Source organism: Amblyomma maculatum, chromosome 6 (assembly GCF_055883805.1).
Source record: "Amblyomma maculatum isolate TAMU_Amacu chromosome 6, ASM5588380v1, whole genome shotgun sequence".
Classification (NCBI taxonomy): Eukaryota; Metazoa; Arthropoda; class Arachnida; order Ixodida; family Ixodidae; genus Amblyomma; species Amblyomma maculatum.
Genome location: NC_139349.1, coordinates 21271060 through 21297928, shown reverse-complemented (window position 1 = coordinate 21297928; position 26869 = coordinate 21271060). Strand labels below are relative to the sequence as shown.

Below are 26869 nucleotides of genomic sequence, written 5' to 3'. Positions count from 1 at the left end.
TGCCCTCCTCCTCCTCCAAGCTCAGCAAGCCGAGAGACGGTGAGCGCTTAATAGCAAGCAACTCGCGGCGTTTCTGGCCTGTTCATGTTTTTGCTTTCCTCTACACTTGCGGCAACCTTGCCCACTCGGAATAAAAGGGATGGCTCCGTTTCGTTCGCCCGTAGCATTCTCGCGTGTCTCTCAGCTGAGCTGGCGGGCGCTTTGGCTCGCTTCCTGTTGGCAGCCGCTATGAGTCTCTCGTCACGCATTCATTCGGGCGTGCTCGTCGACGTGCTGCTGCGCTGGTTATGCGCAGCGTTCGCACTGGCATCTATATCGAGCTGCCAGCACGTGGATGGAGTTAATCCCTGCAACACCGTCGTTCGCACAGAGAGCGGCGTGGTCAGAGGCAAGTGCTTGAACATTGATGGCAAGAGCATAGAAGCGTTCCTGGGCATACCGTACGCTGCTCCTCCGATCGGTCCCCTGCGCTTCAAGAGGCCCCAACCACCCGTCCGATGGAGGGGAACCCTGAGCGCAACGCAAATGCCGAAACCTTGCTGGCAGCTCCCTCTCAGGTTCCTGCCGAACGTGACCGTCGACTATTCGCACATTTCATCCGAAGACTGCCTTTACCTCAACATCTGGAAGCCCGCCTCCCCGTGCTCCTCTCAGGACAGAAGGTGCAACAGAAAGCGCCCGGTGGTGATATTTATCCACGGCGGTGCGTTCCAGTGGGGCGACTCGTCGCTCTTCCTGTACAATCCGTCAAACTTCGTGGCTCTCACCGACATTGTGTTTGTGTCGTTCAACTACCGGCTGGGCCTTTTCGGCTTCTTCCATTCCGACACGGCGGGCATTCGGGGTAACATGGGTCTCTGGGACCAGAACCTTGTGCTCAAATGGGTCCGCAGAAACATAGAGCGCTTTGGCGGTGACCCCGAACAGGTCACGCTCCTTGGACAGAGTGCAGGAGCGGTTTCAGCAGCCATTCATTCAGTTTCTCCGCATAGCCGCGGCCTCTTCAAAAGATTGGTGCTGCAGAGTGGTACTCCGCTCACCTTGATCCTCGGTGCTGGGTTCGGCGGCAGAGCAAAGGTCATCCTCACAGCCCTGGCAATGAAGTGCTATGACAAGCAAAAGAAGCTGGAGGAACAGGGCAAGGCTATCGCGGACTGCCTGCGCAAAGCAGACGCTCCAGCTATGTTTAAGAAACTCGATTCGCTCGATTTCATCCAGCAGATATACCCTCCGAGTGGCAACGATGACTTCATCCCGGGAAAGATCTTATCGGCGGAGACTTGGAAGCACTTGTGGGCAAAAGAGATCCTCCTAGGATCGGTGGCCGACGAAGGGACGGTGTTCTTGCGCCTAATCAAAGAAACAGTCCCCGTGTTCGGAAAACTACTCTTCAGCGATTACCGTACTCTGGTCTCCTTCGTAATGTCCGAAATGTTCAACATTGATGTCGACGACGGCAAGGGCCTCGTGGCAGCTTACTTCGACGATTTCGCGGATGAACCTTCGGAAAACGAAGTGACTGACACCATCAGCAAGATGATTGGCGACGCAGTGTTCACGTGCCCGACTTTCTACTTCGGACAGATAGCTGCTAAACAAGGCATAAACACATACAGATACCTGTACAACTACAGGCCGACGCACAGCTTCTGGCCTAAGTGGATGGGAGTGGCTCACGCGGATGACATCGCTTACACTCTCGGGTCACTGCCATTCTTCAAAGACGGCAAACTCATGGCTAAACATCTAGGCCCTAATGCGGCCACCTACGCTGAACGCCTGCACTATACGCCCGAGGAGGAGACGTTTATGAAGACCATCGTGAAGGTTTGGTCGACCTTCATCAAAACAGGGTTAGTGTGCACGCTGGGCTCATGGCTCTACGAGCTATAGCTCCCCTAATAAGATTTAAGCTGACAAGATTTCTTCAATGCATACTCCCTTTTCATCACCAGCTCTTAGTCTTCGTCGTTGACCCTTTGAAATATATGGCAGAAGCGATCGTTGATGAGGTTAGTTTGGTGAGAATCCCACGCGTTATCTGGAGATTAGAAAGCTGCCCGCTTTAATAACTCATCGAAGAACCGTCTTAGAGCACTGCGACAACATTCTGGGATATTTGGGGGAATATTTTAATGCATGGACATCTAAGGAGTGTCGATAAGATTCTAAACATACCTCGAATCAGAAAATTGTAACACCGTGACTGGTGGAAATGCAATAGTTTATTTACTAACGATAATTTTCTTTTTCCAGAAAACCAATGTTGCCCCCTCCTACGGTCGAATGGCCCAAGTACACCATCCAGAACCCGAATGTGATACATATTGAGCTAAACAAGTTCACGAAAAAGCGAGACAACCTGCAGAAAATATGCAATTCGTGGAAGTCCTTCCTGATGGGAGCGTAAGTACGCTTGGAAATGTTTTAGAATGTTTTGGGGCAATGCGCAGAGTTTATTAATTCTGAGAGTCGGTGAAAGTCTCGCCTCTAAGTTTTTAGCTTCTTCAACAGACATGCATTCTCAAAATAATACTCTTCTGGCGCGTAGAAGCTCAGTGCGGGGCTAGCATGAAGGAAAAAAAACACGAACTGTTAATGTCTAGAGTGCGTAAATAATTATGTACTCATCGTGGGGTGTGAGTCTAATAACATATATAATTATGTGAGTGATTTCAAAGTAGAGAGTTGATCATATATCCTTTGGACGAACCGAGTCAACATCATTAACAATGCGAGCTATTTGAATAAAGTTCCCAGTATCCACATCCTTCTATCGGGAGACTTGAAACTTTGCTTGCATACCGCCGACTTACTGCAGATATCAATAAATCGCGGTGAAATAATAATGAAACTTCGGGGTTTAAACACTGCACAATCCTTTTCCACTTTAAACGCCTTAAAATGGGGACGTAAAAAGCTCGAAGTGGGCAGCGCGGTATGCCGAAATTAAGAATCGAACTTGCGTTTCTTTTTCTTTTTTTTATAGTCATAAATGTGCACCCGGACTAGAAGCAAAAACTATACGCGATGATCCTGAGATGTTTGCGCCACCAACACAGCAACCGATTAGGCGGAAATTCCTCATAAGTGAGAAGCGCCAGTCAGCCGCACCGTTTAACAACGGCATTGAATGCTAATGAAGCAGAGATGCTGCATTCTATGTTGACTATATCGTAACTTCTTCGCTTTTCAGAAATGCGACGGCGCCTTCCACTGCGTAAAAAGGCACTACATCACAGTGAACATGCCTGCACCACCTGGAGAAATCTAGTCAACATCTCTGCCCTGTATTTTTCTTTAATACAACGTATCTTTCACTGTCTTTCGCCTGTCTCTTAAGTTTAACAGACGCCAGATGGTCAGAACTTTTTAATGTCTTAACTTTAAAACCATTTAGTTACTACATGGAGGTAAAGTTTTACTACTACTCTCAAAGCGAGAATCTTTTAAGCCGTAATCAAATTTCTACCATAGTCGAACATTCATTCAGTCCGCAACCATTTGCTTAGCTTTAAAACTTCATCGCAACTCAACGATTGAACCTGCACCATATGAGCTCACCTTTGTTGTCTCTACACTTTGTAAGCCTTTGTTTTCTGCTGCTAGCAAGTTTGTTTTATAACCGGGAGCTGAGAGAGACTCGTTGCATTTAAGCAAGAGTAACAGAGCTGGAACATGCGAATTTGGACTGCCATTAATCTGGTCTGTTTAATAAACGCTTTGCATGCGCAAATTTTTTTATAATCATGCCTAATTACATCCCAGTGCGTCCGCTTTACGACTGATGCACATGTTGATAAGTCGGTATCCGAAGTAGAGATTTGCTGCAAAACATTATGGGGACGCTCAAGCTTCGCCCTCACAGCAGAGGCGAAGAGGGGGGGGGGGGCGGCAGGTGTAAACGGAAGGCTCTGTATTTACACGTCTGACTTTTTAGTGAACATCTAAACTTATCTCGGGCGCGTATGTAGCCGGTTCAAATTCTGATAGCAAAGTGGTCTCCAACGAAGCCAAATGGTATGACGCCACTCTGAACGCAGCACAAAGAATGTTTGCATCTCAATTGTATCATAAAAAATCAGGTGCGTATTTTCTCCGACACCGTTTTTCTTAATTTGGGTTAAAATGACGGTGAGAGATGAGAGATTCGGTGGAACGAGGTGTACAGTTTTCGCGTAATACGCACAACCGAACCTAAAGGTCGTGTGATTATACGAATTGTGCATGCCGCTGCACATATGTCAGGCAATTGTCAAGATTTCAAACATTTCTGTGTAGCATACTTTTTTGGGGAAGAGCATGAATACAGACAGAAGAGGAACATGCCATTAACTGTTGTCTTGATTTTCGAATCAAGTGCATGCCAACTCAAGGTGAGAGATCACATGGGGAGAAGGGGAAAGTTTTATTACAATAAAAGGAAAGTTGACCGCGGGTTTCTTTGAGGGTTCTTCAGTCCAGAAGTTTCGTGACTATGGCCTCGCGTGTTCTGCGGTCCACCACCTATAGTTAGTCATCCGGCCGAGCGGACAGCAGAGCTTTTTCCCACGAAGTGCGGGTAGGGGAAGCGGATGTGTGGCACTTCTATGGGATGGGGGCATGCCTGCAGGCTCGGAAATTCGGAAATTTTAAGATTTCACTGCTTTGATGGCATTCAGTGATGGGGGAAAAAACGCCGCAAGCATGTTTGTTTCTGGCACATCGGTAAACATTATAACCACACGGAAATATTCAGGTATTCGCGCTAGGTTCACGGAGCTAGGACTCAATTCCTCTCGCTATTGGCGGTTGGACCGCACAAAGCAATGCATCAAGCTCTTCGACCTTATTTTTCAATCTTCGGCAGGTAACTAGTAAAATAATAACTGAAAAGGGAGGTGAAGGGTTAGATTTCGCGCCAGTATGCAAGGTTTAGGTTCTGCGAAATGCTTGGCCTTTAGCTTTCTTTTAATTTCGGTTACCACGTTTTTCCGCTTTCATAAGGCCATTGGTTTAACCTACACCAGCTACACCAGTGCAGCAAAAATTCATTGCAGGTATAGGAGATTTCCTGCACTGTTGTAGCTGGTGTAGGTTAAACAAATGACCCTATAGCCAAAGACTATTTATTGGTCATGTGCAGTTAATCGAAACGCAGCTTAAGTGAGAGGTGTCGCTTGAGCCTATTCAACTAGCTTTGAGGCACATGACCGATAGCAGGACTGATATCATCTCGGATGGCGTATTCTTTATCATTCAGCTTTGATCCACGAGGCAAAATTTGTTTCTTAATTTTAAACTTGGAGAAGTGGACAATAATCGGAAGGTTCGTTCCCCCGCGAAACGTTCCCAGCCCATAATCGCACTTTATATCTTGTGTTGTCATAGTCTTTTCGAGGTCATCTTTGCCAAATATTCATAAAAAATTAACATTCGTGCGAAATAGCTAGGCGCTTTCCGTCACTCTAAATGGAGGAGTTGTAGACGTCATAACATGCAGAAAAGACCTGCAGCATGACGTCAGTGTACTAATTCTGGGAATGTAATGTCGTACGTAATCATTATCATCATCATCATCAGCAGCAGCAGCAGCCTGACTATACCCACAGCAGGGCAAAGGCCCCTCCCATATTTATCCAATAAACCCGGTTCTGTGCTAGCTGCATCCACTTGACCCCTGCGAATTTCTTAACCTCATCAGCCCACCTAACTTTCTGCCGCCCCCTGCTACGCTTTCCTTTCCTTGGAATCCAGTTTGTTACCCGAAGCGATCATCGGTTATCCTTTCTTCGCACTGCGTGTCCTGCCCACGCCCATTTCTTCTTCTTGATGTCGACTAGAATGTCAGTAACTTGAGTTATTTCTCTGACACTCTGCACGCTCCCTATCTCTTAATGTTACCCCTACCATTTTTCGTTCCATAACCCTCTGCGTTGCCCTCAACTTAAGTAGAACCCTCTTAGTTAGCCGTCACGTTTCATCCCCATAGGTGAGTACAGGTAAGATGCAACTGTTGCATCTTTTCCCCTTGAACGATACCGGTAAGCAGCTCGTCATAATCTGCGAGTGCTTGCCAAATGCGCTCCGTCCCAATCTTATTATTTTTGTTATTTCCTTTTCATGGCCCGGATCCGCGGTTACTACCTGTCCTAATCAGGCATATTCGCCTACTACTTTCAGTGCTTCGCTACACAACGTAAACTGCTGTTGCTTCCCGAGGCTGTTGAACATTATCTTAGTCTTCTGCATATTGATTTTCAAGCCTACCTTTCGACGTTTCCTGTCTAGGTCACCAATCATTCTTTGCAGTTCATCTCCTGAGTTACTTAGCAAGGCAATGTCATAGTTCATGTGTCTGGTATGTCTTACTTACTGGGCAGTTATTTTTGCTCTTCGTGACAGCGGATAAACAAACGCCAGATTTAAATAGATTTGAATAACGACCGCGGGATGACATCTGTTTCATCGGAGCCTGAAGGGGTGTGCTCAATACAACCGCAAAGACGCCTGAGGATAAAGCATGGTTATGTAGCCAGCTCCCCTCGTTTGAGGAAAGAAGCTGGTTTGGACTACGTATGTGTGGCGACCAACTTAAAGTCTTCTGAAGGTATTATCTTATCAGTCACAGTCAAACGTACGCTATCTTTTAATTTAGACAATCAATTAAATGCTACCTACGAACTATATATTTCAGCAAGCCAATCCCTGTAGGTTGCACACGACGCCCTCTCGTGATGATGCAGTCATTATGGCCCTCGACTGCTGTGCCAAAATGCAGGGGATTGAATCCCAGTTACGGCTCCCGCTTTTCGATGAAGACGAAAACCAAGGCGCCCGCGTGCTGTGTATGTCGTTAGTGCACGTTAAAAACACCCCAGGGGATCTAAATTTCCGGACCCCTCAACCACAGCGTCTTTCATATCCTGAGTCCACTTTGGGACGTTAAACCCCATAAACCAAGCTTATAATTTGGCCCGAAACGTTTTTTCCGACATGATCACAATGATTTTAGCGCAGTAGTAGAATATCTGATCTAAAATTTGCGGGCCGATTGTGCAGCGCTGCTAGTTCTTTATTTGACAATCGCCGAAGAACCAATGTCCCAAGCAAGTGCCGTCCACTCAAAAGCAAAACTCACTTTGGCTAAATTAGTTTTCTCAACTTTACCAGAAGGATATCTGACATTTATTTTGGTAAAACTAGGCACACGAGCAATATGTATAGCAGAACATTATGTCCTTGCTTCATGCCAGATACCATGTCATCATCAGCAGACGACTTGTGTCTGGTATTCATTGATAGACTGCTCGCCTATTAGAGCGCATTCCTCAAACATAATGCATAACGTTTCGAACAGTTAGATACATTTTCAATATGAGGCACATCAAAGTGACCCCTTATTTTGCCTACAAAACAAAACTATCCATGTTTTACCATGGCGAGTTGGCACGAATGGTCCGTAAAAGAAGCACGCAGAAAAAACTGCAGAAGTCTTGACAGCGCTTTGTGTGCTTTTGTAGCAGCACCGCCCAGCACAGCCAGATCTCACAACGCGTGGTAATAGAGATAGCGACCAGAAATTCTTTTTTTGTTTATTGTTTATACAAGCGACATACAGGCGTTCGCAGTTCCTAATTCATTCCGTTCGTCACTCGCGCACTTTCGGAGTCGACACGACGTGAACCGGCAACGTGCCAATCCTGGCCTGCGATGCCTTATCGCGCGACCGCCGCCGCTGACAACGGTTTGTCTGCCAACCACATGAAAGAAATAAAAATTAATAAAACGAATAAATGTGGTGGGAACGGAAAAGTGGGTCAGATAAAGAGGTTCGCCCTTGCACTCATTTTGTACCGCCATGGCTCACCGTCCAGCACCGACTCCCACGACGGGCATCAGGAAGCTGTGCAGTGCTCGTAGCAACAACGTTTCGAAGTTCTGAAGCCTTATAAAATTACTCCCATTAACCGTAACCTATACACAAGCTCTCAACTCTCATTAAATCGTCTGCTAAGTTCTTAATTTATCAATATTATCTTCGCACCTGCCGTGCCTAAACGTGTACGCTTGGCATTGCAAAGCAGCCTTGCGACTAAATCTGGACCGTAGGGACGCCTTTTACAAAATTTGTTTTCTCTGTCGACTTTCAAGTACAGCCTCTTCGTGCTGAGATCGAAGGACTTTGTGCTATCCGATAGTTATCTCGCGGTTGCTGTTTGTTTCGAGTGCGCAGTGCATACTACAAGGAAAGTCTATTTCTTGAAAGCTTCATGTCATCAGAGGCACGTTTCAAAGACTGGTTAGCACAAATATGGCATTTTCGCGGCTTCTCATCATCGATTTGTACTCTTTCCTTCATTCCCGTTTCTCTCGATATAGGACGGGGTAAACTGCGTTCTAACTCAACTTCAACCGACGTTTTACTCTCTTCTAGACTTAGGAATCTATGAAGGCTGACAAAAATTTTACTCAAAATATATTAACATGTATTCAGAGCTGTGAGAATAAGGCAGAACGCATTACATCTAAGATCAACAAATCGTATGTTTGTTGCGTTGAACTTCCCAAAGCCAGACAAAGTAATGAAAAGCTCAGAATTAATTTCGATTATCTGGCGTTAAGAAATCCTGACATCACATAATAGTCGATGGTTCGAGCTTTTCGCCTACACGGTAATGCGGCTGCCGAATGCAGGTCTTCATCCCGCATCACCTTGGATTCAGAACTCGAAAGCCATAGAAACCAGGCCAACGGCGGCCGGTGCAGCAAAAACAAATATTAGGTTTATATTATTTAGTTATACATGTCCGTAGCGGCACCGTATGCGCCTTATCTAAAAGGACTATGGCGTGGCCCTTAAGTTTAGGTACAGTGCTCAAGGCGTTGGCGTCAACCCTGCTCGTGAGTGGTTACAAGGATATGCCGCTTCTGGTCACTCAGCCAAGGTGTTCATGAAAGTAAACGCGCTTTACGAAGAAGGGGCAGGACTGGCTCCTGTGTAGCTCCCGCGATGATGCGCCATTTCACACAGAGTGGACGAAGGAGGAAGGGGAGGGGAGGTGAGCGGTGGAAGGCTTTTGAGAACACCAGAGATTGTATAACGTTGGCGGCTTCACAACCTTCTCGCCATCCGCGTAGGGGCTGAGCCCAATTTAAGTGACTTTTGAGTCTCCCTAGGACTTCCACACGATCTCCTATAGTTTAACGCCAAGACGGGATCTCTTGTAGTGCATTTGTTATTCGGCAACGGGACATAATTCTGCTCATTTGGAGCTCGACTCATTAATCAGGGGACATCCTAGCAAAGCGATGTGAACGTTCAGCCTGCGCTGAAATGCACTGTGCGTTAATGGGAATTACGTTGACTTTTCTCTCTCTCTCTTTGCTCCGACAAAATGCCATGTAATAGCCCCTCCTAGTTGACGTAGAACATGAAACATTATTTCAAAACAACGGCTGCTGAGCATATGGCACGAGTCTTCGTGCTTAAAACGCAAAGGATGCTTTTTTTTTCTTCAATACTACTAGCAAAGCACGCATCACTCCGAAAATGCAAAAAAAAAAAATAAGAAAGTTTAACTGGAAATTGAGAAATATTAGAAATGCAAATCAGAAATACCAGGCACGCTTTGAAGCGTCGTATGTAGTACTTGTCGACAATTACGAGCAGAGAAAGGCCCTCACAAACTCTAACACCATATATTGCAACACTCTACTCAACCTAAGCGATAACTTTGCCTAGGTTGCGTAGAATCTATCTTCCCAAAGTTGAACACTGGTAACGTTTCATTAACACCATATGTTGCAACACTCTACTCAACCTAAGCGATAACTTTGCCTAGGTTGCGTAGAATCTATCTTCCCAAAGTTGAACACTGGTAACGTTTCATTAACACCATATGTTGCAACACTCTACTCAACCTAAGCGATAACTTTGCCTAGGTTGCGTAGAATCTATCTTCCCAAAGTTGAACACTGGTAACGTTTCATACCATGAACTTAGCAGACACGCAGAACAAGATAAGGCACTTGTGGAGGCATCAAAACAGCCGGCCTTTCCCCACAGGTCTCTCCCAAAGCAAAGGCGGCACGCGTCCAAGCAGCTGCAACGGCCGTTTTTTCTTAGCTAGAAAACCAAAATTGCGTAATGGAAGAAAAACATGTGTAATACATGCCGCACAAGACTAAACGAAAATATTCAGGAAAAGGGGGAGGAGAATGCCATTTAAGCAATCGGTCACTATCCTTTTGCCCGAAGGTATGCGCACTTGCAGGACGTGCAATTGCTATCGTACCTATTACATACCCTCCCCAACTTCGACGACCTCCAGTCAGGGGCAGATTCGAGGGGCGGGGTTCAGGTGGTGTAACTGCCCTCTCCCGAGGCTGAAACGGCCTGCCTCTTAAGCATGGCTCGTTTCACTTGCAAATGATCTGCAGGGCGTGATACACGAGGAATGATTTCGCACCACCGTCAGAAATGTTGCACAGTCTTACAGTTCTCTTTCGGTTGCCTGTATAAATTAAAGGCAAGCTGAAGACTAAAAAAAAGCTCCATCCTCATTATTTGTATTAGAAGAAAATCTAGTTTAAGCTCTTGCTGGACAAATTTACGATTCTTCTTCACAAAAGACCTATTCATTATTGAAAAAATTGTCTTGAGAAAATGTTCCCCCAGCTCACTTAAAACTTCCGACATCATCACCGAAGACTCCGGGTCCCCGTCTCGAAGTTGGTGGCCACGTTGCCTATCCCTTGGGGTCCTAACATTGCGGTCCTACCCGATGGGGGCCCCGCCTCTGTCTATTGTTTCGCCTCTAAAAAGTAAAAAATAAAGGCCTGCGTCTACGCACCACACTTTACTGGAGAGCTCGGATGGTGGCGGAGACCTGCAATGGGTTTGTTTTCCTAGCAGCTTATAAAATGTATTTTGTTTTTATTCAGTGAACCGGTACTCGATTGTTGGAATAGGGTGACCTACCAATTCAGGCCAATTTCATTTTTATGTAGCGTCCCTTTATTCCGTGTTCGTACTTTTTGTTTGTTTTGCTTGCTTGTTTGTTTTGTAGGGTTTTAACGTCGCAGAGTTACTCAGGCTATGAGAGACACAGTTGTGGAGGACTCCGAAAATTTCGGTCAACTAGGGTTCGACTGCGCTTCGATGGAGGCGAAACGAAGTGGCGTCCGTGTGCTGTGCGATGTCAGCGCACGTTAAAGATCCCCAGGTGGTCTAAATTACTCCATAGCCCTCCACTACGGCTCCTCTTTCTTTCTTTCCACTTTCACTCTCACCTTCCTCCCTACCCCTACGGCGCGGATCAGGTGTCCACAAAAACAAGTGTGACAGATACTGCGCCTTTCCCTTCCTGTGAACCAACTATTATTATTCTTTAACGTGCACTGACATCGCACAGCACACACATCGCACAGCACAGCGCCTTGCTTCTCGCCTCCACCGAAAAGCGGCCGCCGACGCCGGGTTTCGATCCCGCTTCCTTGGGAACAGTAGTCGAGCGCCGTAACCACTGCGTCACCCCGGCGGGGGTACATTTATGACAACGCCTGCTTCTAACACCGGTTGAATGAAGGCTGCATAAGAGACAATTGAAGCTTCAACAAGTCACACAGCTCGAGATACAGGGGGCATGAGCAAAATACTAGCCACGACGCACAAACATTTGAGGGCATATTTGCATCTCGTTGCTGCACCTGCGTCTACGTCCTCTGTAATTATATCTGCAAGATGCCTTCTAGATTTGGAAGTCTGCCTCGTTCGTTTGACAAAGAAGCCAGTAATAGAAGAAACTCACAGCTAAAATATAAATTACGACAGCGAGAGTTTAACCGCATCCGTCCCAGCTCTCAAAAGCAACTTCCGGTTCTCTGTCTCCTTCCACTTCCATCGTTGTGCGTGTGAAGGATAACGGACCTTCGTAACTGCGATTGTTTCAGCGCCCTTTATACTCACTCTCCCAAGAATAGTAGGAAAGAGCTGTCTTAAAACTGCAAAAAAAAAGGGCTTTGTTGAGAGCACATTACTCTAGCAAGCAGCACTAAAAGCTTTCTAAAAGGATAATAACAACTCCGGCATGAATGCGCCGAGAAACCAGAAAATGTGAAGGATGCACGAAAGATTTCGCGGAGTGCGACTTAATGGTTACAGCGACGTCCGACAAAGGATTTCTGCCCTGTAGGCTGCGAAATAAAATGAAAGAATTGGAGACAGCACAGGACGTTCTAAAGGATATCCAAGGACGTTGTCAAGCACAATGCGCTACCATATACGATAAAAAAAAAGGGGGGGCGGGGGAAGGGGGAGGGCGCAATCAGCATAACTGAAGAGAAAGAGAATACCCCGCTTTCGCTTTGCTTAAGCGAGCTGTTTCTTAAATGAGCCTATCAAAACATTAAATTCAAGAACTCTAACTAAAGGTTTCAAACTGAGCTGCAAACTTGGCGGACATTCTAAGCTACGGCTAGTAATTGCGGACTGCCGTTGTATGAACCAGGGGAACCAGTTTTCGAAAAGGTCACGACCTTGAGCCGCGCTCTATAATTTTTGTTTTTTTCATCCCAAACCACCCGCGATATATGGATCCTACATACAACAAAAACCGGCGCCTGGCAAGAGTTCGGGCCCTAAGCAAAGCGCACGGAAAAAATCCGGAAACAAGATACACTGATGCAGCAAAATACCTGGGAAGACAAGCCCACTCCATTAGAGTCATAGATTCCACATTTACAGAAAAAAACCTCTGCAAGTATTCCAACAAATGACACTGACACAGCCGAAGAGGCCGCAATTGCATTGGCGGCCTCGACGAGCAAAGAACACTTCGTCATTCTCCCTGATTCCCAGCCTTCATGCAGAAACTACCAAAAGGGAAGAATTTCCAGCGTAGCACTTCAAATCCTCCGTTGCACCCCAACTCATCACCTCGCAGATACCTTCATCATATGGACTCCGGGACACACTCACTTGGAAGGAAACGAGGTTGCCAACACCTCAGCCCGAGGATATGCTAACCGGACACCACGTACAGAGGGATTTCGGAACACACATGATGTACCCAAGAAATATACCGACATCCTCCTGCATTACAGACTTGACAGGATAAAATATTTCCCACCCCACAAGAAACTAACCAGTGAAGAAGCAGTCACCCTCCGAAAAATTCAAACCTACAGCCACGTCCCCGGCACCTTACTACACAGAATCTCGCCCACCACCTACAGATATGAATGCGCATTTTGCAATGTACCAACACCCTACAACATAAGGTGTGGGAATGCAAGGGACCAAATAGCACTATAACCACCGTGGCCATAGCCGAAGAGCAGTGGGAGACTCAGCTGTCAAGCCCCAACCTGGAGGATCAGCGTTGTCTGGTTGGTCAACCAGACTCGGGAGATGGCTCGGGTCCGCGGCTTCCTGAACTGTGAAGGCTGCCCACCTAGGGCTGAATATTTCACGCCTGCTCATAATAAATGTTTGTCTCTCTCTCTTATCCCAAAGCAGCAAGTAAACAGAAACCCGTTAACCGGATCGTCGTTGAAACGTTAAAACGTCGCATGTCAGTTAAGGTTTCTTTGATATGATGAGTTAAACTACACCACACGCTACTCACTAAAGACCTGTTGGGCTAAGTAGCTGCATGAGTTCTCCCGTAAGGCATGCACCATAACCTTCACTGATTATGACTTCTTACACGTGATCACAAGGCCCATTTCTTGTATCGCAGAGCGGAAAGGCCATTCACTCGTATGTAGTGGAGACGCTATCATCTTAAACACACCCGCTAAAGATTGAACGTGATCTGCCGCTGCATTAGATCATTACGCCATCGCCGTATCACGAACGGCCTTCCACTGTCCCGGCGTCCTATGCTATTCAGAGATTAAATCATTACCCTGTTCTTTTCATTAAACAGCGAAAAGACCAAAGTTTACTGATCAACCTCAACTCGCCAAGCTTTCCATTCCATGGAGACAATCAATTGTGACTCCGTTCCTTTAATTTATTAATGAAAACTGCAACCTCTAACTCCCAATGGCGTTGCAATATGGGTTGTTCTTTAGCATTCGCAGGTACGACTATGAGAATTAACCGTTACAACAGTGCTACACCGTACTGCGCTGCGCGGTTTCGTCGTCTTGCTGTTTTTTTTTTTCGTGCACTGTTTTGTGGCTGTGTGTATTTTCCGGTATCCTGCTTCGACGCGTGCTGTTGATCGCGAATGCTGTTTCATCGCATTGTTGTTTTTATCCTGCGCTGGCTATATTGTCACTGCGCTGTTTCTTGTCTGCTCTTTTGAAAGATACTGTTGTGTCGTCAGCTGTTCTTTCGTGTACCCTGTGCAAAATCGTCAGCGGCTGCTCATCAAACTAATGCGGCTAAGTGCTCAAATGTATGCTTGTATGCACATGTGCTAGTGCCTGCGTAGTCTTTCTTTGGGACTGAATGTCTGACGAATTAAAGTTGATGAGGCCGGCGGCGCATATCGCGCGACAGTGGCTATAAAATAGTTGCCATCTCAATATGCGGCCGTGCACTGTTTTTTTTTTCGTCATGTGTTTTCATTATTATGCGGCCGTCCCATGGTGCGTGGAACTTAGACGATGGCGGAGTAGCATCTGTGCACCAGAGGCTTATACCAGATATTCAATGGCGGGCGATCTTTCAGCCTTAGCGTGCTCGAAATATAATAAATGAATAAGAGCACACTAAAACCCGCCATATTTTTTGCACAGTTTTTGGTTTCATTCAGCAACTGTTTCTAGCTATCATCATCATCATCGTCATCATCATCATCAGCCTGACTATACCCACTGCAGGGCGAAGGCCTCTCCCATATTTCTCCACTTAACCCGGTGTTTCTAGCTGTGATTCCAGCCAAGTCTGGAGGTTAGAATCGGATTTTCGTGCATTTATAGCGTCTAGCATGCCCCGAATACTAGATCGCTAGGCAGTGTATGTTACTGGGGCTTCATTGTCTTAATGCATCACTATCTTACCGGCAGAGCTCCCATAATACCTGAGAAATGCAGCTCCCACTGCAAAATTGCAGGAAAGCTCTGCATGCGACCGCCAGTCATCGATGCCGGGCATTCCATCCCCTGCTCGGGGCTAGTCTTAGCAGAAAGGTTCTCACTCTCGCGGGCTGACTGCATTGCGTGACCACAGATGCACGCTCTTAAAAGAACATCTCTCCCTTCTCTCTAATCATCACCACCCCCACTCACAGCTGTCACCTGTACCACGCGGTAACAGATGGAATCTTCAGCACAGTGCTGCGCTTATTTTTGAGGCGTTACTGTGGGCAAAAACTATAGGACTATAGATGGAATGTCAATGTAAACATCTCCTGCGATCATTATTGCGATATCTCAGCAGCCTACTTCAGGCTTTAGCATGGAGAGGATTGCAAGTCTTCCTGTTGACATGAAAAAAAAAAAAATGTTTGCTGTGAAATGCACGTGCGCTTCATGCTGCCGTCTGCCGGAGTCATGTAGAAAAAGTTTTAATTTTTAAATACACTCTTTCATTTTAAACAGGGAAAAGTTTGGGGGGGGGGGGGGGGGGGAGGTGGGCAGGATGCAGAGATCATATTGAATAAAATTGCTTAGAGCTACTTTCGGGACTTTGAGGTACGTGTCCACGTGTCCTAACGATTATTGCGATGGATGCCTAGCGTTCACTGTTTTAAAACATTATGCAATTTTGCTTCTTTCCTGGCACCCTGCAAGCAGTTACGAGTCCTTCGTTCTTTAAATGGTGCCAGACTGTTTGGCACGCCACGTGCAGTCCGAAGGGCGAGGTCGTGTAAAGGGTCAGGAGGAAGTTCCTGTCTTTAAACCTGCAATCAGGAATCCTTTCTCGAGTATGTTTTCTCCGAGGGTCCCGGTTTCCTTGTTCGAAATAACGGCGGGGTAAATATTTTCTTCCTTTGAGCTGATGAGGGTATTTTCTGAAATATATTCTCCAGAAAGCAAACGAGAGAATGAATGCATATTGAGTAAGGAATGAGTGCATATTGAGAACGGAGAACGGAGATGCACTTGCAGAAACCATTCAAAGCTTATTTCGTCGACATCGCATACAAAAAGCAAGTTTATTCCAAAAGAAATAACGTTCTATCCTATGAGGTAATAGCTGCATATTCGCGTGATCACCCATTTATAGGCGAAATTGTATGCCACATATGTCTGTTTCCAATTAGACTATAGAATCAATGCGTGTCATTCAAATTACATGACAATACCACACCTTACTCAGAAGTGCATACAAGGCAGCAAGCTCTCTGCATTAAAAACTCCCTAGCCAAGACTTTCTCTAGGGTTTCAGTTTTTGCTTCAGTAAAACGTAGTTGAGCTATTCTGCACATATGGAGACAACGTACAAAGGAAAATGCTTTAATCCCGCTCTATTTGACAACCAGGCTGCCCTGGCTAAATTATCTCGTTTTGTGCTTTTCAGGCACGACTAGCCTCCCGGCATGCAAGGCGTGCGCTGAGCCCGCTTAATTTTCACATGACGTAAAAAAAAAAAAGACAGAGAGAGAGAGAGAACGTGTCCATATCCTTTACAATAAAAAATCTGAGGGTGCAGCTTCCGTAACGAGGAATAATTATAAACACTTAGTAACACATTTTAATGACCCGTGCAGTGAGGTTTTATGCGCATGTTAAAATGCGATCGCAATTTTTGAGGTCGCAAAGATTGATTGGGACAAAATTCCTGTTCTGTAGACAATTATTAGCCTAAAAATGAATTCACAGTCACCATAGTCCTTTATAGAGAAGGCAATGAAATCTCAGGACAGGAAGGGTACCAGTGCCAGTCCCATACTACGCATATCTATGAGAGGAATTCAGAGAACTGGCGCCGTATTCTATAAGCCTTCATTTTCCATCCCATTTGACCTCACGTGGGCATGACGGCAGCATCAGACAAAAGTAGCGGTGAGGCAGTAACAGAAATTAGTAGACAGTCAAAGCCACTCGCCACGCGCGCCGCCTAAGTAGTGGCTGCGCAATGAAGTCAATGCTGAGGTATGTTCACTAATGATCCAATGGTCCAGTCGCCTACGGAGATTTCAAAGCCACGGCTTTATTCCGCAACAACAGTGACTAATGCCAAAGGAAACAATAAATCCGAAATGGAAAATGTAAAATGAAAGATTATGGAATACGGCCTCTGTATTAGGAAGAGTTAAATTAGTAGAAATGTACGGGGAATAGCTCAGTAATCTGCGATATCCCACTTGAATATGGGCTATCAGAGACTGAGTGATTGGGAGCTTCTGATTAATTATAGACAATCCAGCATTTTTTGGCATCGCACAGAGTATGACCTTTAAAGCGAGAACTTTAGTACGCCCTTCCGCACCTTGGTCGGCGTGTGTTTTAATGGCCTTGAACGCGCCTATAACGGCGCGCCGCCGCCCCTTCTTCGCACATGTCGCGAGCGGAGGCGGTGGCGCCCGCTTCTTCTTCTTCACACACCTGGTAAACTTTGTTTGCAGAACATATTTCCACAAATATGCAATATTTACTGACACAATGCCGCACAGTCTTACAGTAGCCTGCCTACTCTTCTGGCTCGTCTCCTGGTGGAGTCCGCCTTCAAAATGACCTCGAAACCTTTGTGTCGTCTAGAATTGTGAGAACAGTTAATTAAAGACGAAAGTCTCCCTATATAGCCTTAGCAATGGCCATATGTATCCGCCGTTACGGCCTCTGGTGACAGTTCTCAACGATGTCGCTGATCGGTTGTGAATACGCATAACCTCCCCATTCGAAATGCCCTGGACACCTTTGTGTCATCTGGGCCCGGCTGCGGCGGGCTGATGTCCGCAGACGTCCATAAGTGGTCGTGTGCTTTCGCTTTGTCCGCAATTAGGTTTAGCCTTGTTAAACCTTTTCTTACTCTTTTGTTGTTGTTTTTTGCCCAACGATGCCGCTGCCACTGGATTTGATCCTGTGACACTGAGATCAGCAATCGAACGAATAAGCCGCTGAGCCAATAATCTGAGTAAAACTCAAAAATAAATCGCCAACAATGCAGCTTTACAAAACGTACATGTGCTCTTAATGGCCTACAATATGTCCTCGGGGCCACGGGAACATTAGGAACTCTGGAAGCTGTGCGCGTTCGCGAGAATGTTTGCCCTCGAGTGCAAAAATCATGACCGAGATCATGACCTGCGCCTGTATGTCCACGTCAAAATAGCCTTCGGTCATGCAACATTTTTAGGCAACGAGGTAAGGATGGTACGGGCGTCATTCGTGAATTTAATCTTTCGTACTTGACCAATCTTCCCTGGAGAAAAGAAGGAAGTAAAAGGTAAAAAGAAAATCTGATAAAGTCGCAAATTATACCCCTGCCAACCTGATTGCTGTTGTTGACAACTTCTGTGCTTAACCGTTCTCATCTGTCTGAAACCTACCACAACACTCTATATTATGTAGCAACCTCAATGCCGCTGTCACTGGTTGCGGAGAAAGGAAGGAGCAGCTACGTGACCAAGCTCTGTCCTCGGGGACGTACGCTACTCGCGGACGAATTGTTCGATCACGCACTCGGTTTGGGCAATGCCTGCCCTTTCCATCTCGCGACCTTGTATATTCTAATATAACTCCTTTTATTGCAGACTTGCGCTCCTTATCGAATTCTCGCCAAAGTGCCACCGTCACGTAGACAAGTTGGTGACCTCGGTCTAGGTACGACACTCACCGGCGAAACCAGGCAAGCCCGCTCGTCAAAGAGCTCACGAGGTCCAGAGTCTCACTACACCTCCGGAAGATCTCTCCCTCTGGGCGACGCAACTCCCCAGCTAGCTTGTGACCGTGGGAATCTCATCGCATACTTCAGATTTTCATCACGTTCTGTCTGCGCTTCCTACCGAGATTGCTCGCTAACCCCGACTTGCGACAGTTATGACGACCGAGTTCCTTAAGCGGACTTTACTGTCAGAATGTCAGCGATACTACCATGTGACGCTTGCTGATTGAAAGCAGTTTCGGCGATCACAACATCACAATGAAAGCATGCAGTTTAACTAAAATGAAGTTTTTACTTGTGCAACGATAACGGGCAACGAAAGAGAAAAGCTGAAATTACCGCTGAGTGTTAGCGGAGAATGCAAAATGAGTCGCCGAGAGCGCTGCCCGAATTTCAAAGTCATTTACACGGCTGAGATAGCTGTTTCCAGTCAGCGCTTTCATTTACGTAACTGCTAAAAACCCCTTCTCAATCTTGGTACGCTATGCCGTATTTATCTTTGCACGCTGCAACACTCCACGCTCGTTGCTAGTAACCAAGAATGTTATCGAATGTTAAAGGTCTCACGGCTCACTGCGTAGACCGTTTTTAAAGGAAAGATGGCCGTTTAAAACAGTGCATGGTGCTGGTTTTTCCTTATCTACATCCGCTTACGCAAGCAGGCGCATAATTTGGTGGGCATCACGCGAACTAGCGTGAGCAGCAGCGGCGTAAGCAATGACAATTATTTTAATTGCAATGCATGCATGCATGCATACATACATACATACATACATACATACATACGTACGTACGTACGTACGTACGTACGTACATACATACATACATACATACATACATACATACATACATACATACATACATACATACATACATACATACATACATACATACATACATACATACATACATACATACATACATACATACATACATACATACATACATACATACATACATACATACATACATACATACATACATACATACATACATACATACATACATACATACATACATACATACATACATACATACATACATAGGGCGGCGCTTGTGAACAGACTCAAGGATCGGTTACAGCAACATTACGAAACAAAAGTATAAGGTTAGAGAGCCGTCGATGCTTAGTTGGTAAGAGCACCGAACACGATATTCGGAGGTCGTAGATTCGGTTCCCACCATAGGCGAGTTGTTTTTCCTTCCACATTCTATTTAATTGTCTTTCTTCCTAAAATTTATGAGAGCTCTAATTCAATTAGGCCAATATCAAAATTAAAATTAGAAAGTTCTATATATTGTTAAGCGGGGTTCAGGCACTGGTAGCGGACAGGACTGGAGCGGTGATGGCTTAGATAGTAGACGCTGGTTCGCCAAAAGCACTTCTTTTATTGCGAAAGCAATACTACTCCCATTTTCAGCCCTTCGTGTAGCCACGGTCGGTAGGCACGTTTTACCATGACCCCGTCGTACCAGCTGCGAGAAATGGGCTACCAACTCGAGTAGTCGGGTGGAGGCGGTCGGTATTCACGGCGCGCCGCGGATGATATGATGACGTCACAGTGGCGTCATACCAGCTGCGAGAGGTGGGCTACCAAGTTGAGTCGTCGGGTGGCGGCGGTCGGTAGGCACGGCGGGCTGCAGCTGGAGCCGCGCTGCTACCGAATGGAGGCGCTGCTGTCACCTCTTCTCTCGCAGTTGAGAGGAGGAGGAGGAAAACGATGGGTATATAAATGCTCGCGCTTGCTCAGCTGATGCACTCGCTATGCATCCTGATAAACAGAAAGAAAAGTCACGACGTCTCGATGAAGCCAGGAATCAACAGCGGGCTACAGAGGCATATGAAGAACGGGAACAGCGTCTCGCTCGACGGCGCGCTCAAGATGCAGCAAGACAAGCGCGTCGTGCTTCTGTTGAACGTCCGCAACCAGTGACGCCTCCGAATTGAATGTAATGGACTCTTTAAATAGTGAAGACGCTTGTCTACGTATTCACTCAGCAGTCAAGAACGTAGGAATGCAACTAGGCGGCAACGACGTGTTCAGGAAACAGAAGAACGGCAACGACGGCTACACTACGAGCTGAACTAAAGCGTAGCCATGCTATTATTGCTTTCGCAACCTACCGGGCTTAACTAAAGCTAAGCGCCAGCTAAATATTTCTCCCTCAGCCATCTGTCCGCATAATCACAACTTCTGCTTTACAATATATATATATATATATATATATATATATATATATATATATATATATATACACGCGCACCATAAGCCGTTTGCAAAAGGTGAACACACACAAACGCACATATTATATATATATATATATATAATGCGTGTGTGTGTGTGTGTGTGTGTGTGTGTGTGTGTGTGTGTGTGTGTGTGTGTGTGTGTGTGTGTGTGTGTGTGTGTGTGTGTGTGTGTGTGTGTGTGTGTGTGTGTGTGTGTGTGTGTGTGTGTGTGTGTGTGTGTGTGTGTGTGTGTGTGTGTGTGTGTGTGTGTGTGTGTGTGTGTGTGTGTGTGTGTGTGTGTGTGTGTGTGTGTGTGTGTGTGTGTGTGTGTGTGTACTGCTTATGTTACGTGTAACCGTAGTCATGAATATATTCCCAGGCACTTCACTGCGCTAATGCGGCGCACGTAGAACATTGTGTAACATCGGGAGCGTTACATTGAACGCGATCGAACAAGGAGGGCAGGTAGCTCTGTAAAATCTCTCTGCTAGGTATGGCATTAAGACTGTCTTCTAGAAGCGAGGACATCGTTAATCTACTGAGAGGAAGTGCTGTAAACCGCAGGGCGCTTTACGACCCACTTATCAAGAACGCAATCAGGCGGATGATCCATGGAACTCTTAGGAGAGTGCAACCGAAACTCCGAGGTCGATGGATTCGGATACCACAAACGACATGCAATTGTTTTCTCTCCTAATTTTTCTTATATGGACAAAGCATCGAGTCCACACAAGTCAGAGAAATGAATTTTCTTATCACGTGTTCCGCAGCCTTACCAGACTGTTGACAATTACTATCGTTGCTTATAATGTCTTTTTTCTTTTTTCGAAAAGTTTGCCACAAGGCATAAGTTGAGAAAGGGAGAATTGGATGCAGGAGATAGAAAGTTACAAGAAGGAGTGAAGTCCAGTTGCACTTAGGTATTCGCAGAGGTTGGCGGTGTAGTGATTGTCGATTGTCCACTTCTCGTCTTCTAGTCGATTCCAAAATTGCATTGTGCGCATTCAGGTGCCTCATAGATGTTCAGCGATTCCATCCCTCGGTGCTCACGCTTGTTTCAATCAACTGTAATGAAAATAGCACGAAAAAGCAACCTTGACGAAGCCTGTGGCCCGTCCACGGTGTCCTTCACCATTTGTGCGTTGAGGTCACACTGCTATTCTAGCAAGGGGCTCACTAGTTACGTGCCCCCCTTTCAGAAAACAAGGATCGCGAGTGGTTGCTATGGACAAGAAGTCCTAACATCCGCGCTTTACAGCTTTTGCAGCGGGGCAGGCAGGTGAGCGGCGTTATAAAGCAGTACAATTCCTAATCAGTCGCTGCTGCTTTTTTATAAACCGAGGTTACCTAGTAGCCGGAACTGGCTCAACACAGAAGGCTCAAGCCGTTTGAAAGTGCGCCGGTGTAATGTTGAGGGCTATACCGGCGTAGAAATACATTTCCGCTATTTGCGTTATTGCTTGGTGAAGGATTTCAGCGCCTCGACAATAACAATGAATCGACAAGAATATTGATTAACCATTTGATTACAAACGTAATACAGAGGGGTAGAAATCAGAACGAGCAGCTGATAATGCGAATGAGCGATAAGCCACGTCCTCAGGCATTGAAAAAGGTCAGAGCTTTGAGTTTATCCTCGTTGTCCTAGGTGTATTGTTACGGACGCAAAACTTTTACTGAAAGCCGCTTCGTGCCAGGCGTACAGAGCCAGCTCCCGGTATCGTCAAGCCGACCCTACTTGTTTTCTCTCTACCAACCTTATATCATTTCACCACCTCCTCTTCGCTCGTACGGGATAGTCTATCCAGCTCCTGGTATATTTACAGCTTATACCGAATCTGTCTACGAATAGAACTTTTCAGCAGCACGGAATAGGGTCCCTCGATTAGCCACCGACGATTTCAGAGGAGGGACAGTTCTCACAGGCTACATGATAGATACGATACCCCCTTCAGCCGCACCTCATTGCGGGAGCAGACCATTTCTAGCATAAACTCTCAGATATAAATTTTGCGAACCAGTTACTCCAACAAAGCAGAGTGTAGGCAGTACTGTCGAAGCAATGATTGGGTTTTAGCTATTAAAAGTAACCAGTATTTTTATCTCGTTTATTGCAAAACTCTGGGCTTCGCGAGCATTCACACCTTCGGACAACGAATTCAACGTTTTGCTCATGATTCGCTGATCTGAATAATCAAAATATTTATCACTTTTCGACGATCAAAATTACTCCTTCTCAGTCCTCGGAAAGCCATACTTCTTCATTTTAAAAGAAGCACAAGCGCGGTTGAAGAACAAAAAAAAAAGAATAAAGGAAAGGTGGTAGAAGTGTAAGGATCATGTCGGGGGCACCGCGACGACAACTCCAGTAAAAATCGTCGGACGTGTTTGTGGCCCGACCAGCATATCTTGCATTATTCTTTATCCTTCTTTAAAGAGATTTATTCCCCGACGAACTTCCTTGGACGACCATGGACGATGTTCAATAGGAAGCGATGACAAATGTCTTTATTTCTCCAAATTTTCGACGATGGTCTAGTTTAGCGTGTTCGCTAGTTCTAAAAGTAAAATCCGCTAATTTTTGTTGCTGAGTTCTTTGACCGAATACCGTGCTTACGATACAAAAATATATCGGCTACACTGATCGAAAAAGCACAAAGCTTTAGCGTAGCGCGATCCATCACCATGACCCGCTTCCACGCTCCTGCAGTGCATACTTGCTGATTCGTCCCAGCCAAGGAGGTTGTGCCTATCGGTCCCAATGTTATTACAAATTTCAGCCTGTATTTTTGTTCAGTATGTATTTTTGTATTCTGCATTTATTTTGATAGAAAAGAAAACAGATAAACATAATGGAGAGATGTCGCACAGCGAACATTTTACCAAGGTAGACAGGCAAACGACGTTCGCAATACGTCTGAAGAGGCCTTACCACCAGGAGACAAACATTGCACTCTCAATACTTACAAAACCACTGGAGAAATGAGTACGGAATATACATACATCTTTCATCCCGTGCAGGAAATAAAGTAGTGAAATAACGTAATCAGCACATTAAATCAACTCAAATTATAGGTGCGACAATTTAAAAATTTCTCTCTAAACAATGATTAGGTTGCACGATCAATTAAATTATTACGGTACTAGCGGGAAGACTGAGCAAGAGTTGCACATACGAAAAATAATGATATACTTAGATGCAGTCTGCCATGAACAAAATAGTAATATGAATAACATAACAATTAAGGAGACAGGTCATTTTAGATCCCCAGAAATAAGCATTTTACTCGGGCCTTAGAAGCACATGGTGACTCCACATACGCTGCAGTGTCACCAGCAGAACAATGGCACAGATGCTGCTATCACATTTCCCATTTTAGTTTGCCTAAGGACTGTTTGACCTTCAAAACTCTCCCATGACCCGAAAATGAAGCTAAAACCTAGTCTAGTGCACACAATTTCTATTTGGCCTAACCACTACAGATCTGCCATCATTTTCATTTTTTTTTCTTTTATACCTTTTATTTTTTTTACATATCCGAATAAGCCACATTCTCGTTTCTGTAAAAAGTATCTAACGAAGTGCCCATTCTTAGCGCTTCCCTATACATCTGCGGCAAAAAACTGCGAGAAAAAAACAAGTTGGTGAAAGCCTACGGACTAAGCGATAAGCTAATTGGGAGCGCTGCTTCAAGTATACGCATCAATCCAAAATTTACACTGGCCAAAGCAGAAGTACAGTTTTCTTAAGGCCAAATTCGAGGGTATTGCATCCACAAGAGTTTAGCACACATGCCCAAGTTGACCCTTAGAGCTGCGGATTAAATGCGGTTATAACCGACGACGGAAAATCGCGACAAGCACGCGTAGAAGACTGCCTATTGCTTTTAATGATTACGCGGGCAGCAGTCAACAAACTAAATGACCGCTTGCTGCGGTGCTGTGGCAGCCAAGATCGCTTATTTTCACACACAGCAGCCGGCGTAACAGCAGCAACTCTCGGGTGATTGCCGCCGAGAGCTTCTGGGCGGTGAACCCATTTTCAGCACGCGGTATCGCTATATTTAGTGCAGACGCGTGGGATCGTTGCAGCACGCTGATGTTTATAGAAGAAAAATAAGCTCAGCGTTTACGTCTTCAAGGCCAACAATAACTCCACCAACCATGCATATAGGATGGCCTTGGCGGCAATCATACACTAACCTGTTTTGCAGGCGGAGGGATTTGATTGGCTGAGAACTCAAATATTAGTGCTTATGTGGACGCTACCCACTGTTGTGACCGGAGTTCCGGCCGAGGTATGCGCAGACTCCAGCAGCTGACAATGGAGGCGTACTTAGCGGACGCCGGCGAGCGACCGCCGCCAAAAGCAGCGAAGCGGCGGCAACGGCAGGTGTTTCCGGCTGCGACGACCAACCCTTCCCGCCCCCCCTCCTTCAGGATAGAGACCAGCTGCCCTTAGAGCCTTAAGGCGGGGGTCCCACGGTGGCCATCTTGGAATTAGTTCAAATTCTGCCACCAGGCTACGCCACTGATTCAGGACTGAGAAAGTGCCTATCGGCCTTGCCCCCAGTTGGCCGAGGGGCCCAACCATTGCTTTGTAGAGAAGCTTTCTTTTGTTGGAGGCTGGGTTTTCAAAGCCCCATTCTTCTCCCAGCCGTGCGCAGGGGGAAGCGTTCACGTGTTCTTAGCTTGACTACTGCGGATAGCAGGACTGCGGGGTGCTAGCTTGCCTTACCACGGCTGAACTTGAGCGGCGACGCGGACCGCCGCCGCTCGATTCGGCCATGACCGAATGTGCGTAACGTAAATGAAAAGTACCACCTCGTTTTGTTGTTCTCTGTTCTGGACAGAGTGGAAGCTTGAGCGAGTTGATGATACATAGTCGATATATGTTCAGGATAGCTCAAGTGTATACCAAAAATGGAAAGGTGCGATATGATGGAAGATATTTATGTGGCCTTTGTATACTATACTTTGACTCACAAAAGATTTGCACCACTGCTAAAGGCAGGGGCTCCCTGGCCCATTCAAATGCGCACTGTAATAGGTAATTGTGCTCCGACGCACCCCTCGAATCGGCAAGGGTGACAGTGGGAGCACAATTGCCTATTATAGGTGGTGTGGATAGTGGTTATTCAAACAAAAGGAAGGAAAAGAGTGCTGCCGGCCCCTTCAACTGCTATCTAAAATCTGAAGCGCCCAAGCTGCAGCCGGCGGGAAAGCAAAATGATGGGGAGAGGAAAGCGAGGGGAAGTGCAGAGGGGAGCTATAACAAGAAATTACAGGGGGAGCTTTGTACATTAGTTACAAAGTACAAAAACAAAAAGGGAAACGCGTTTGCCTCGCTCGCGCGCAAGTGTCTAAGTGCTCTTGGTCCATGGCGCCCAGGCCTTTCACAGTACTAAAAACATTTTGTGAGACGAAGTATACATCTTTGGTGGTTTCGTCATGAACTCTGGCTGAAATCGACACCTGTATTGTCTTTCCTTTGATACCCATCTTTTGAGCTGTTATCGCTTTTGAAGTTATGGCATTTATAGTAGGATATTCTTGCGAGCTCTCTGGTGCAGAGCTACTTTTATCAAACGTTATTGCACATAATAAAATTGCAATAAAGTCGGTTTCAATCAACAGTAATCATTTTCTTTTTTTTTTTAGTTCGGGCTTTTCTAACCATGGAAACTGACGTTGGTAACCTAATGAGCTGAGAAAAGGGCGATGGCCAATTTCATTTTACCTTAGAGAGGACAGTCGGCATTGCGAAATAGGTGTGAAATACCTACCAAAAGGGTAAGCACCACGCAGCTGCCGCAATGCATCCAGGCTAAATTTTGGGGGAAATGAATTGGAGAGGGGAGGGTAGCAGACAGTTA

At 45.9% G+C, this 26869-nt stretch overlaps 1 protein-coding gene across 1 annotated transcript; it reads left to right on the top strand.

The window, feature by feature from the left end:
- Window positions 1-228: 228 nt before the first annotated feature.
- Window positions 229-13425, top strand: LOC146185225 (acetylcholinesterase-1-like). The gene is made up of 4 exons (XM_084607776.1): window positions 229-1853; window positions 2257-2406; window positions 9014-9041; window positions 13264-13425. The coding sequence occupies exons 1-4, from the start codon at window positions 229-231 to the stop codon at window positions 13423-13425; spliced, it is 1965 nt and encodes a 654-aa protein (XP_084463902.1).
- Window positions 13426-26869: the final 13444 nt, after the last annotated feature.